The 14,116-nt window shown below is 42.7% G+C and overlaps 1 protein-coding gene across 5 annotated transcripts in view; it reads left to right on the forward strand.

Moving 5' to 3' along the window:
- The first annotated feature begins 733 nt into the window (after positions 1-733).
- The window catches only part of pax2a (paired box 2a), a 30,792-nt gene continuing 17,409 nt past the window's right edge, over positions 734-14,116 (forward strand). For 2 of the 5 annotated variants that reach the window (XM_084375235.1, XM_084375236.1), the window contains exons 1-5: positions 734-1,331; positions 2,658-2,823; positions 3,868-4,065; positions 7,510-7,595; positions 7,721-7,840. In XM_084375235.1, the coding sequence (XP_084231361.1) occupies positions 1,289-1,331; positions 2,658-2,823; positions 3,868-4,065; positions 7,510-7,595; positions 7,721-7,840 (613 nt within the window). In that variant the 5' untranslated portion in view covers positions 734-1,288. Of the gene's footprint in view, positions 1,332-2,657; positions 2,824-3,405; positions 3,427-3,867; positions 4,066-7,509; positions 7,596-7,720; positions 7,841-8,759; positions 8,805-14,116 lie in introns of all 5 variants that reach the window. The other 3 variants (XM_084375232.1, XM_084375234.1, XM_084375233.1) reach the window with 3 other exon arrangements.

Below are 14,116 nucleotides of genomic sequence, written 5' to 3' on the forward strand. Positions count from 1 at the left end.
TCCTTTGTAGTTTTTCTTGATTTGTTTCAAATGCCAAGAGAAGCTGTGAGAAAAAAAACACAACACATTTTCCAGACCGAAAGAGAGTTCATTGCAAAATCTCACGCCATTTTTCTTTGCAAGAAATCACTGTGATATTGAGATTTTAACACTTTGAATGAGATGCTCGCAAAGTGGCTTATTGGGCCGCCAGGAGCTGAGAGGAATACTTCCATTCAGTATTATTTAATTTACAAAAAACTTTATAGAATTCGTAGCTCGAATTCTTTAAACATCTTGTTTCTTCACTGTCACTTTTTAAACGCAGTGCCAGCAACAAACATCTCCAGACTACATGTGTGAGCATCCTCGAGTCTCACCATGTGTGCTTTTTTTTTTTTTTTTTTTTAAACACTCGAGAAGCGTCTCTTTAAACAACACACAGCAGCCTGACAGCGCTTTACCTCTCTTCTACCCCCTGCCTTTAATTTCCTTGATTCTTCACCCCAAAGTCTCATCATTTCCCATTTCGTCTCCCTCCCCTTCCTGGCTGTCGGATGCAGGGACCTCCTCATTTGAGCTGCAGGTTTTTACGTGGGCGAATCACAAAGTGTTGGAATCTATTGCCTTTGTCTGACAAGTCATCCATCTCTATGCGAGGGGATCTGTGGGATGGAGGTAGGAGGGAGGGAGGGAGGGAGGAGGAGGAGGAGGTGGGGGTGATCTGTGGGACTGCAGCTTTTAGAAACAGACACACAAGGAGAGGGGTTTCATTCTCAGCCCAAAGCTTCGCTCAGGCACAGCCCATTCTGGAGGAGAGGGGGACGCACTGCTCTGTACCTCGCCGTGTCCATGTTGTTGTCATCTCCGCCCCTATCTGATTAAAGCGCCACAGAGCCCCGCGGTCCTGCACGCCGTCAGAGGAGAAGGATTTTTCCGGCCGCAGACTCCCAGAGCGGACCCGTGTGGACACTCAGCTGATCCTTTGTTTTCCTCATGATGTCCTTTAAACACAAACAGTGACCCGGTTTGAGTCCACGTCGCTGCGGCTGGTGCGCTCTGCACACGCGTGGGTCATGCTCCGCACCTGACAGTCCTTGTGAGTTTAGACTTGAAGCAGGAGGAAAACTTAGCATCGCCCCCCGAGAAGTTGTCGACTCGCTGCAGCCTGCGGACTCTTCCCACACGGACTGTTTGACAGCAAAACACAAACCCGTGTTCTTTTATTTTTTTTTTTACCCCTTAAAAGCTGCACCACAGAGGCGAAACGGCGACCTCAGTCGATTACCTTTCTTTCCTTTGCTATCCCATGGATATTCACTGCAAAGCAGACCCCTTCTCGGCGATGCACCGTGAGTATACTGGATAAGTTTGTACAACAGACGTGTGTGTTGTGACTTTATTTACTGCGCTAATTAAATCGAAGGTGTCTGCAAGAATTTACGCACTCAAGGAGTTAGACATTTAGAAACGTGGTCTTACTTTCTCATTTTAAGTCCATTAAGGCTCCAACATGTCACCAGACTATCTGTAATATTTTCAGAATCCCCCTTTCTCCTTAATAACACTGGGAAAGTTTTACCAAAAGGAGTCACGAATTAAAAAAAAAAAAATAGATGTAGTTAGGTTAGTTTTAATAATAATAGTAATAATAAAGAAGAGAGTAAGACGCAGGCAGATGGCTGCTTAAAACTGGAACATTTCTGTGTTATTTTAAAGAGCACATGGTCACTGAGGAGTTTTGTTTTTATTTTTATTTTTCTCTGGGGTTTTTTCTGTAAAGCTTTATTGACACAGAAGTTAATCAAAATGACTAAATGCGGGCTGCTCTGAGTGACAAAACAGAAACAGCCCAATTTAAATACAAAGCTTTTTATTGCCTGTGAAATGACTTAAGAGAGACAAGGGCAGGCTGTGTGTAAATTGATCGAAAGGTGTCACTTTATTTATATTATTTATTTTTTTTCCACCTGCTCTCACTTTAGATTCAGGTGTTTCAAAATAAGATGAAGCGACTGTTTCATTTTCCTCGTGTTTTCCTCCATACGATATGGGTAAAGAAGACCCGGGCTGCGCGTAAATTATTTATTCCTCCTCATTCGCACCATCCGCGTTTGTAATATGAGTTATCAAAGCTCATTTTAATTATTTACAATAATTGTGCGAGGAAAATTAAACAGGTTGAAACGTAATATGCGCGACATGTGTTAGGCTGCGCTGGAGGAGATGCTCTTGGAAAATATTGCCTAAGCAGGCCAGAGAGAGAGGAGGGTTTAGTATTTATTTTAGGCTATTAAAGCAGCCACTGAGGTGCGTTTATTTTTACATTTAATGCTGGTTATTTTTTATTCTTGAAAGCACCACGATCACTTGAATTTTAGCCTCATTGCGCTTCAATTTTATCACGTTTTACCCAACGTGTGTTATTATTATGTCATTATTATTTTTTTAAACTACTATTTAAAAATCAACTACAAATTTAGGACATCTCAGGATGCGTTCAGGGACTAAATTAAAATGTGTGTGTGCTTCTGTGTGTGATTTAACCTTTAAGACTTCAATTAAAAACGCACGAATGTCTCCAAGAAAATCCTTAAATTGAGTCCACGTGAAGAGAAGCCGTCCTCTGCAGGTATGTAATGTTATGCTCCCCTGTGCTGCTGTTGTATCCCACGCAGGGCACGGCGGTGTGAATCAGCTCGGCGGGGTGTTTGTGAACGGCAGACCCCTCCCGGACGTGGTGAGGCAGCGGATCGTGGAGCTGGCCCACCAGGGCGTCCGGCCCTGCGACATCTCCAGACAGCTACGGGTCAGTCACGGCTGTGTCAGCAAAATCCTCGGCAGGTAAAAGGAGGGGATCCACAACCGACAGAGCCCTGTGTGTGTCAAACATCAATCTTCTATAGCTCGTATATGCGCACCCAGCTCTATTTCAGCCCCAGTCATCGGTTATATAGGCAGGTCATTTTTTCTTTCTTTCTCTCTTTTTTCTTTTTTTTTTTTTTTTTTTGCTTGAACACAGCAGTTCTGCGTCCGAGATTTTCTATCCATCACCTGCAGCCTTGCGAGTGAGAAGCATCATAATCATGAAATACATTTTTAGGGGGAGAGTTTACAGCTAAACATTAAGGATAAAAAATCTACCAGAGGAATATGAGGCTGTGAAGAAAGTGTATAAAGCAGCATGAGGTCACCGAAAACTGACTTTTCAGAGAATATCGCGCGCAGATTAAGAAAAATCCCACATCTACAGCCACTACAAACTCACCTTAACCCAGGAGAAAAATACCATAAATACATACTTTACGTTCCTATATCCCCCCACTGTAAAGTCTACTTCAAACCTGATAAATTAGCTCTACATCATTTTACTTCAGAGCACAAATGCTGTGAGATAGCTAATATTTTGAAATATATTTTTTTCAGCTATCAGAAGGCATTTCAGAGGTATTTCATTTCACACACACTGAATGTTTCTGTCACCAACATTTACCAATAGGTCATGGTGGCATGTCGTGCATGCTACTGTAAGCTCATGGAAACTGGAAATGAGGTCCAAACTATGTGCTTTTTACAGCTAAAACTGTCCTTTGTTCTGTCCGTCTCACTGCTTATATTGTGTGATTTTAATTACACTGCTTTTCGTTGAAAAATCCGCTCTGTTCACCTTCCAGCTGACACTCAATTAGGCCCATATAACTGCACACTTCCACACCAATTAATAGATTAAAGCCGCCATCATATTTGTAGGTTATTATTTTTTTCGGTCGGCGGAGATTTTGTTTCCACACAGACGATTTTTTTTTTAAAGCCACATCAATCAGACAGAATTGTTGAATTAAAGGAGGGATCCATTCAGGAGCTATACTCACTCTGTCCCCCATGCAGGTACTATGAAACCGGCAGTATTAAACCCGGAGTCATTGGTGGCTCCAAACCAAAGGTTGCAACTCCGAAAGTGGTGGATAAAATTGCAGAATATAAGCGCCAGAATCCAACCATGTTCGCTTGGGAGATAAGGGACCGACTACTGGCTGAGGGCGTCTGCGACAACGACACCGTCCCCAGCGTCTCATCCATCAACAGGTAGGTGGAAATAAGAATTTGTTATTTGGTTTTATTATTTTAAAAAGCATGCCGAATTCTTCCAAAGCTCGTAAATTCTTGCTAAAACACAGCTTTATTTAATTATCTAAATGTGTGCATACATGTAAGAGAAAATTAGGTAAACGATCGGAAAAAGGGATGTGCGTAACAGGGGTACATCGTGCGTAAAAGGAATAAATCCGCTACCGAAAGGTATTTTATCTTCACATTCAGGTCGGAATATAGTCAGTCAAAGCCGAGCCCATATATCCGGGGTGGTCTCACAAGTGCAATTCAATCCCCTGTGCGGCCCTCCGCAACACAGCCAGCACGGGGGCTGCAGCCTGGGGCCACGAAGAATCACATCTGTCTCGATAAAAACCGATCAATACCGCGTAACCAGATCCAGAGGCAGAGGGAAATACCCAACAAAGTCGTTCAATACGCGGACCACACTGCGACAGAGGCGGCTGCAGCCTCTTTATTGCCAAGCAATTGCTCTGTTTTCCAACATCGAGGTGCGTGTGGAGCGACAACACATCACACATTCAGGCGGGTAGTATGGTTCCTGTTTTAATCGCCCATTATTATTATTATTATTGTTAGCTTTATTGTGATATTTATAATTATTTTCCAGGTTAATTACAGAGAAAGAAAATAAAACAGTCTTAAACTGCCGTCTAAAATACTGTTGATTTGTGGCTAAATGGACTATAAAAGAGTTTCTGTTCCACTGGAGCAGACACCCTACACCTTCACCTTTCAACATGGAGCGGGACAGCAGTGGACAAAGTGTCTTTAGACAGAGGACGCGGGGGAAAAAAAAAAGAAAAAGTCCCAGTAGTGCATGCGTGCAAAGTGAAAAAAGCCCCATAGTGGCTGCGAGTGATGAACTTTGGTTAGGAGGCACTGTTCCAGAGAGCTGGTCATCGGCATTACATTTTAATGAGCTGAAGAGAGTCTCATAACACATCCAGCTAAATGTAGGAGATGGAAGATGAATTACTAAAAAAAAAAGAGGAGAGACATTTTAGAGAATCAGGCTGGTTTCAACAGGTCCTCTCTTTTTTATTTTTTATTTTATTTTACACCTGTTGTTCCTAAAACCAAGGAAAATGTGTCCAAGCGAGAGTGGAGGTTTCATGTGTTACCATGAGAAAACTTCTCTGATATTGTGTTTTGTTTGAGTTGTGTGGAACAAGACGCTTAGGAGAAACTGCGTCCTTTTAAACTGTAAACTGGCCTGCACATTAATAATTAACTTCAGACCTTGTTAAAATGCACAAACTGCTTTATTTAGTCTTAAAGTATGACCTCACGTATCACACTGTAACAAAACATAGGCTTTATTCCAAAAAATCTATTTCAGCATGAGAGAAGAGTTCAGATATGTTTGTTTAACGGCGTAACAAACGTTTACTAAATCTAACCTTAACTCCAGAAATATGTCTCAATAATTTCCTCATTACACGCTGCCTTAAATGTTGTTTTCGTACGTTGCTGTTGGTCTTAAGGGGAGGATTGGGAGAGATGTGGAGGAGGAAGAGAGTGAGGAAGGGGGAGAGAAAGAGACAGCGGACCCCTGGTGGTCTCTGTGGTTAAGGGGCTGACCTCTGCTCTGTTGACTAAAGAGGATGTCCTGGCTTTAAACACATTTTTCCTGCATGAATTATTAAAGATTACACAGAGACTGGGTTGCACTTTGTTTTGTTGCCGCAGAGAGGAGTTTCCACCGGCTGCACCGTGCCCAGTGGCCACAGGCAGAGTCCTAAGCGGCTTTCAATCATATTGATCCACATTTTAATCTTTCTTTGGAGATATTTTTTTTTTACAACACCCAAACACCAAAGTCGTTAATTCACCCATCCAAATTGCTTATTCAATATCAACAACATGGACTTGAAACAAAGTCCTTGAATTTATGAGGCTCCCTCGAGTCATGAGGTCAGATAACTGTTGTGGTGAGATGTTAGAAATTCAAATAAAATATTGATGTGTGTTTTCTGGAGGAGGCTGCACAGCCTTTGTTGCCCCGCCTGAAGGAGAGAGTATGGAGGACACATGAGATAGTGAGGGGAATGAAAAGAGTCTGATGTACATTTTTGCCCCTGAGCAAGTTAACCCCGTCGACGCCTGATGTAGAATTGATAGCTCATTGCTCGGCGGCTGCATGCACACACGTGGACGTCGCTCGCCTCATCTGCAGTCTGTAAAAGTGTGTTTTTGTCACACCTCTCAGGCGAGAGGGGCCTCCATGTGGGATTTCTGTCAGTGCACAACGCTGCCTGTTATTCAATGATCTCACGTTCGTCTGTCAATCAAAAGATTACCATGGTCATGGTTTAATGTAATACGATCATGTCCCATAAGAGCTAAAGCTGAGCTTGTATAAATCCTACTGTACCTCTGAAGGAAGCACAAAAATCCTCACATTTACAAATATAACATTATCTCTAAGGCCTCCCTTTTTTATCACCTTTTATTTTGTAATTAATTATTCCAAAGCGCGACACAGATTAAAACACATTGGATGTGGCAGTGGTCTCAGGTTGGACCAGTAAGACACTATTGCTTTCCTGTCACAAATAATTTATAGATCACCATTTGCATTTGCGGTTCCTCGCTGCCATTCGTCGTCAACTTTTCTATCCGGGAGTCCCAATCAATAATAGGCTGTGATCCTCAGTGAGCCCGGAGGATTCCTGTGTGCTACACCGAGCAACAAAAAGACTGAAAAACTACAACAGACACCAGAGAGGAGACAGAGGAATAAAGAAATGAATCAGAAAGGAGATAGAGAAGGAAAGAAAGAGATGAGGGGGGGGGGTTTGAAAGATAGACATTGTGCAAGTACAGTAAAAGAGAGAGCACATTGGACAGTGGAGTTGAAATGAGAAAAGGGGGATGAGGTTGGGGGGAGAGAGGAGTGAAAGATCAGGTTTGAGAGGTGGAGAGAGAAAGAGAGAGCGAGGAGAAAAGACGGAGTGTGGAGCAGGAGAGGGAGATTATTAGAGTTGGCCAGGTAGAGCCAGTGAAGCTGATCATTGAGGTGAATTGATGTGATTTCATGCTTTGTTTGCAAGATCATTCAGACCAAAGTGCAATGAAGACTTTCCCGCCACATCACATCTTACTGGTATGGGGACTTTATCATATTTCTAACCTCAGAATCCAGCTAGATTGAATCCACAATCTCAGGGGGCAGCCCCTATTCAGCCTCACACAGGAGCAGAGAGATTGCCCCTAAAGCCCCGAGATTGGCTATTTGTGACAGGGGCCCGAATATGAGGATACAAGCGGCCCAAACCGTGGAGCACTTGTACATGCACGGGCGTAAGTGGACCTGATGTGGCGTGTTTAAGTGTCCCGGGGCCCGGGTGCTGTGAAATCTCCATGCTCTGGAAGCAGTATTGATTGATCCGTGTCTGTTGTTCACTTTGCCAGGATTATCCGCACCAAAGTCCAGCAGCCATTCCACCCGTCCCCCGACGGATCTGTTACGCCACTCTCCACGCCGGGCCACACCATAGGTGAGTGCGAGCGAGGGCCACACACAGATCACAACACAGTCAAATGAGCCAATCGGGGCCGCTGAAACTAGAAAGAAAACACCTCAACATGAACACACACACACTAACTCGGCTTTCTCCATCAGTGCCCAGCACAGCCTCACCCCCTGTGACCAGCGCCTCCAACGATCCCGTAGGATCCTACTCCATCAACGGCATTCTGGGTATCCCCCGCTCCAACGGCGAGAAGAGGAAACGAGACGATGGTAAGGGAGACACAAGATCCCTTTGTTTTCCATCCTCTTAATTCTCTCCATCACTCGTCTCCTACTTTCTTTTTTTTCCCTGTGTGTGTGAAGAAGATGGCGTTTATGACAGTGCTGCAGCCGAGTGTGTTTCTGTGTGCCGTCTCCAGTGACTTGTTATGTTGTATATCAGGCAGGGTGAATGTTGAGAGAGTGTTGCGATTCAATCAGCTTTTTGATGCCCTGCGTTTTACCATACGCCCACAGAGCTGCATCTCAATTTTATACCATGCTCAGATGTACTGTAGATATCCCATATAGCTGTCAAACAACCCTAATCCCTCTTGGCAAGGCATCAATGCTGCTGCTCCTTGCTTTTCTATAATGTAAGAAAGGGCAGAAAAAGAGGTTGATACTATCAGTCAGTAATTTAATGTTCTAGATACATAAATAGATTTTTGACTGAATCTGTGCTGATAAAACATTTAATCATAAAGCGTTTTTTTTTACAAGTACTGTACTGGACTCTATACTACCAGGAGACTGGCATGAAAACAGACCTAGATATGCTCAAAGATTAAGTGGAAGCCTATCCAGTCCAAGCCAGAATTTCTCATTCAAGGCAAGAGAGTGGACACACACTGCCTGAGGGCTAATAGATTATCGGTTTTGCAAACAATTGGCTTTTTTAATGCCTATGAATTAACATGTCCCTGGTGGAGGCCTGAACAGGTGTAGGAACAGACCGGTGGAGGCAGGGAGGGGGCTGCGCGCACGTGTGTGTGCGTGTGTGTGTTCCTGTGTGTGTGTGTGTGTGCACGTGTGTGATCCTCTGGTGCTGCGTTTGAGCTGGCTGATGGTATGATTATGGTTGAAAATGATCTCAAAGAGCACTCATCAAAACAGGCCACTTCCTTCTTTTATGTTTCTGTCTCTTTAGTTCTCTGGAGTGGCAACCACTTGGATGGAAGGAAAATAGGACATTGTAAGTTGAAGTTAGACAACCTTCTCTTTTGCTTTGGTCAATCAGATGACCACACTTTCTTCTCAATTGTTGTTTTGTTTTTGTTTGTCTTTTCTTTTTTTCTTTTTTTTTTGCTCTTCCAGGGTTATGAGTTTATGAGAGTGAGGCGGGGGGGAGATTTTTCCAATAAATAATCTCCCGAGAAATTAAAATAAATGAAGCTAAAGTGACTGTGGAAAATCCTATTTTCCATGTAATGGCATGCAGTTCAATATACAGTAATGCACAGTGCAGCTTATTTGGAATTGTCATCAGGCAAAGATTGCTGTGGATTTTATTGTATACTAAAAATATGTTTTTTTTAATAATTCTAAATTTGCTGTTTTCCCTTAATTTGTCCTGTTATGTCAAGCAGCTCTTGTTTTTGGTTATTCATGGTAATTTTAACGGTGGTAACAGCCCACATTTTTTAAATGAATTTGACAATGTTCATATTTTACAAAACAGAAGCTATAGGGATGGTCTGAGCTCAGGAGGACCATCTACCTGAGCTTAACAAGACTCACAGCAGAGTTACCTGCTTAAAGACAGAAGTCATAAAATACGTACATGAATAAGTAGATAAGAGTTTTCATGTTGTTTAGAATATTCTACACATAACTCTCTGGACTCTGTTGCATGTGTGTAAACCCATCAGATTTTAAGCTTCTAAGCGTCACATGTTTGTGCCTTCACTGTGTTCATTTGACAACATCTTTAAAAAAAAGCACTGTACAGTGTTCGTACTGCAGCAGTGGTGTGTGATCCTGGCAGTGGCTGAAGTCAGCGGTTGCCCTTTGAGGAAGAAAAAGGTCCCCATTACTGGAGGGCTGTAGAGATAATGTAGTGTGACACGCGTTATGTACACCGGGTCCCCGTCAGACGAGCTTCAGGGACATAGGTGCCATAAGAGCCATTAATCTGCCCTTGTCATGTGTTATTGCAAATTAAAAGTAGCATGTTACACTGGACGGCTTCGAGTGAAGACGGGAGGAGGAGAGAGAGACAGAGGAGCAGGAGAATGAGAGAAAAAAAAGTGGGTTTATGAGGGAAGAAGAGTTGGGCAAGGGTTGGTTTTAGGATTTGTGCATACACACCTATGCACGGGAATGTGTGCAATAAGTGTGTCTGTTTGTAACTCTCGTGGCTTCAGATGCTCCTCACACAGTGAACATAGTGACATTTAAAAGAATTTGCAATTCTGCAGAGAAAAGCTATTAATTCACAAATTAACATCTCCCCCCTCCCTCCCTCCTTCTATCTTGGATGTGCAAGCTATCGAAAAGACAAAAGAAATAGCCTTAAGGGGGGAAAAGAGAGAGTCTCAGCCCTATCTGTGGAGAGATTGGTTTGCATGTCTGCAAGCAGCGATACCAATTATGCCAGTGCTGGGAGAATGCGTCTCAATGCGCCCCTCCTTTGCCCCCCCTCCTCTTCCTCCTCCTCCTCCTCCTCCTCCTCCTCCCACCACCATCACCACCACCACCACCACCACCCCACCCCGAATCTATCCATAGCCAGATTTATTTGTGTATCTCATTACAGGAAATGGAATGTTGTTCCTGCCAAATGCATTAATAGTGAAGTGGGGAAATTAGCCTGTTGTACAGCATGCTCTCACTCAGTCATTTAAACCTATGGTGGAAGTGGAAGCCAAGAGAAGGCAGAGGGGATTGGGTGACAACTGCTGTGTGATTGTCAAATGTGTATTACAGTGCAAGAAGTCCATGAAAAGTTCGGGGCCTCTCAGCTGATTTTGAGCTCATGTGAGATACATCTGCTGTAATTTCTTCTCTTTTTTTGTTTTAAATTCAGTGTTTTCCGAGCTTTAGCACACAGTGACAGCTTCCCCTGACCCTGCTGCTGTTTGCACTAAGGTTGATGTGACCTCAGTGTATTTTTCTCTCATCGCTGGCTCACCACGTCCTGGATGGAGCCCAGTGCAGCTCCAAGGGAGGACAGGCAGTTGGGAGCTATACAGTGATAAATTAGACGGAGAAAGCAAAGGTCATAACTTGTGATTGTAGCGTGGGTGTGGGATGAGTGTAGAAGAGCTGATGAGTGTGTGAGCGGGGGAGAAAAAAATATGGCCCAGCAGGTTTGTTCATTCATGACATAAAAAGGAACGAGCGTACGCAGCAGCAGCAGCAGCCGGAGTCACATCAACCTTGTTCAATGGCAGAAGGAAAAATGAATACAGTCGCTGTTTTGATTTGATATTTGGACCTTTTGGAGATTGTCCGGTGTGTATCTTTTAACACACATGACCCATTTGTGGAGTTTGAATCAGTTAGTGTATGGATTTGAACCTGGGCCTACACTGGTTGGCTAGTCAAGCCAGTCCATGACAATGAGTCAATAGAGGATCACTTTAGAAAATAAATGCATCCAGAGCGAGACAGAAATAAATGGAATCATGAGCACTATGATGGCCCTGATGGGGTGTGTGTGAGAGAGAAAAGCCCAGGTCTGAGAGGGGCCACAGAGCGTAACATAGAGACAAGAAGCTGTTAGGGCCCCGACAGTAAAGGAGGACACAAAAGGGTCGACATTGCATTTCTCCCCCTCCTCCTCTCCTGCTCTATCGCCGTCGTTCTTCCTCTTCAACATTTAATTTCTCCTCTTATCGTCGCTCTCCTCTTCCCGAGTCCTGTGGGTTAACCATTTGCATTCAGCGACATGGCCGCACGAGACCCCACATATAGTTGTAAACAATATACAATGAGATCCGTCACAAAAATATAAGGAGAGGGAATTCACTCAATGGAGAGGAATCATGTCAGAGAAAAGTCAATTACGGGCAGCGATGCCGAGAATTAATGGAGCGATGCATTACTCAGCTTGAGGAGGGAGAAAAGGCAAGAGAAAAGATGGGATGCGTTAATTGCATTTCCACAAATACTCGCCACACATGCAGGGTGGCTAAAACGCTGAACGACAGACTGGTCCAGAGGAGGGGAGAGATGAAAGCAGAGGAGGACAAAGAAAAATAAGACATGGGAATGGAGTCATTCTGAAGAGAGAGAGAGGCTGTACTGCAAAAATATCCTTCTTATAAAGTCATTTTTGTTGTAATTGAGTCTTAAATTACTTATTCTTTTAAAACAAATGGAAAAATTAATATTTTAAGTCATTTTCAATGCAAACAAAAGTGTTTTTAAGGATATTTTTTTTACATAATGTTTCATTTTTCTTGTTTGCGGTGCAGCAATCCACTTTGTTCTTCCTTGTTTAAAGACTTATATATAATATTAGTATTGAATACTCTGGCTGCACTGGCATAAATGTATTTTATAAAATTGAATTTTTTTTGCAAAATTCCAAATAATTTTAACCCACAAACACACACCAACAGCAGACCAGTATCTCGCTCAAGAGCACCACCAAACCACCAACCTCGTGATTAAAGGCCAACTCGCTCTATTACTATCTACTCTTAATCAAACAGTTTCCAAATAATAATGCACTGTTTATTTATTTATTGTAAACTTTGTGCACTGGCCTATATCTGAGAATTTAAACTAAGGTAAATTAAATAACTTGAGTGCTTCAAAATATGATCGACACAGCCTCAGTGCTGGCAGCGATATCATATAAGCATCGCTGTGCCTGCTGACAGTCAGTACACTGGTCGGTGGTGCTAAATCGAATTAATAAAGCTCTTAAACACGCCACAACATAACAGGATCTTAACAGCCATGGCAGTGTTGCTGCCTCTCTCCCTCTCTCTCCCCCACCCCACCCACCTCTCTCCTTTCCGCTTCAGAGGTTTCATAAATATAGCTAGCTTACAGGGGAGGAGTGTTCACCCTCTGGGTATACCAGTTTGTTTGTGCGCTCTCTTTCTTTTTTTTTTTTTTTCAAGCATAACTGCATTTTTAAAAACACCAACAAATGATCCACAATTTGCGATAGCATCATTTCGCCCATCAGCAGAGGACTCACAGCCGCTGATCTAGGAAAACCCTGTGCCATTGATTTACGCAGAGAGCCAGGCGGTGTGTAGGAATTCATTTGCCTTTCAAACAAGCCCCCACCTCCACTCTCCTCTGAGTTATCTTATCAGAGAAACAGGGGAGATGAAAGAGGGACATAAAGTGCCACCATGCCACCGCAGGACGTTAACATCCCCCTTAGAGACAAAGCAAAACAGAACAGCTTTTGATACCATTGTGGTCTGTTTCCCAGTAGCTGCTGTCATTGGTTAACTCTCTGTGTGTGTATGTGCACAAATGGCTGAAAGTGCATGAGTGTGAAAGGCTTACAGCAACTTTTAGATTATTTTATCAGTGTCGTAAGACAAGAAGTTGCAGTTTCATGTCTGTCAGTTGAGTTTGTCTTTGGACTTAAAACGTTTAAATGCTTAAATACTTTTGGACACAACGAGGTCGACCGGTGCCTGTGTACTCAAATGAACAAAGGAAGAATTTCCCAGAAAGCTCGTTGCTTTAGGGTTGACGTGTGAATGTCACTGTTGGAGCGTCTTGTTTTTATCTTGGTTCGTCTCCTTACACTTTGGTGTTAAAACGAAGAGACGCAGTCAGCTGGTGCTGTGGGGGTGATAAGAGAATACCTGCTGAGACACCCAAAGGGGTTGAAGAAACACTGAGAAAATGAAACAAGCCAGTCAATGAGACACACACACACACACACACACACACACACATACATACACACAGGCGATCTGACAGTCGGGCTTCACACTCCACTTGACACGCTGACTGTCAAAGGATGAATCTGATTTATTGCAGCTATCTTATGATATATGTCAAACATGAACCTCTAATGGTGAATTCTGAAAATAAATGATTTACTACTATTTCTATATAAAGGCCTAATCAGTAATTCTTTGACTACATACATTTGATATATATTCACATTCACAGAGAGAGGAAAAAACTGTGTGTGAACAAAACGTGATTAAAAGTTCAATTTTTAAACCATTACTCATGTAAACAAACATTTAAAGGAGCACTTTTGGAGAAGAAATTCAAACTTAGAGTTTTAGTATTTACAATAATACAAACAATTTTTTCCATAACTAAATAAATAAGCTGTCCTCAGAGAAAAAATAAGGTCCCAGAACACTGTTTGAAGCCAGAAAGGTGGCAGGGTCTGCCACATATAAACAAAGTAAAACTGTATAAATTGTGTTGCCCTTTAAGGTCAGTTTGTTTATTCAGTTTATTCAGTGATGAAACAAAGAGAGTTTGTTTGTTTATTTAGTTTGTTTAGGCAGAAAAAAAATCAAAGAAGATCTTTTTCTTCTGATTAAATTTTCTTCCCTAAAACTA

This window comes from Pagrus pagrus (assembly GCF_965226575.1).
Source record: "Pagrus pagrus genome assembly, chromosome: 15".
NCBI classification, from domain to species: domain Eukaryota; kingdom Metazoa; phylum Chordata; class Actinopteri; order Spariformes; family Sparidae; genus Pagrus; species Pagrus pagrus.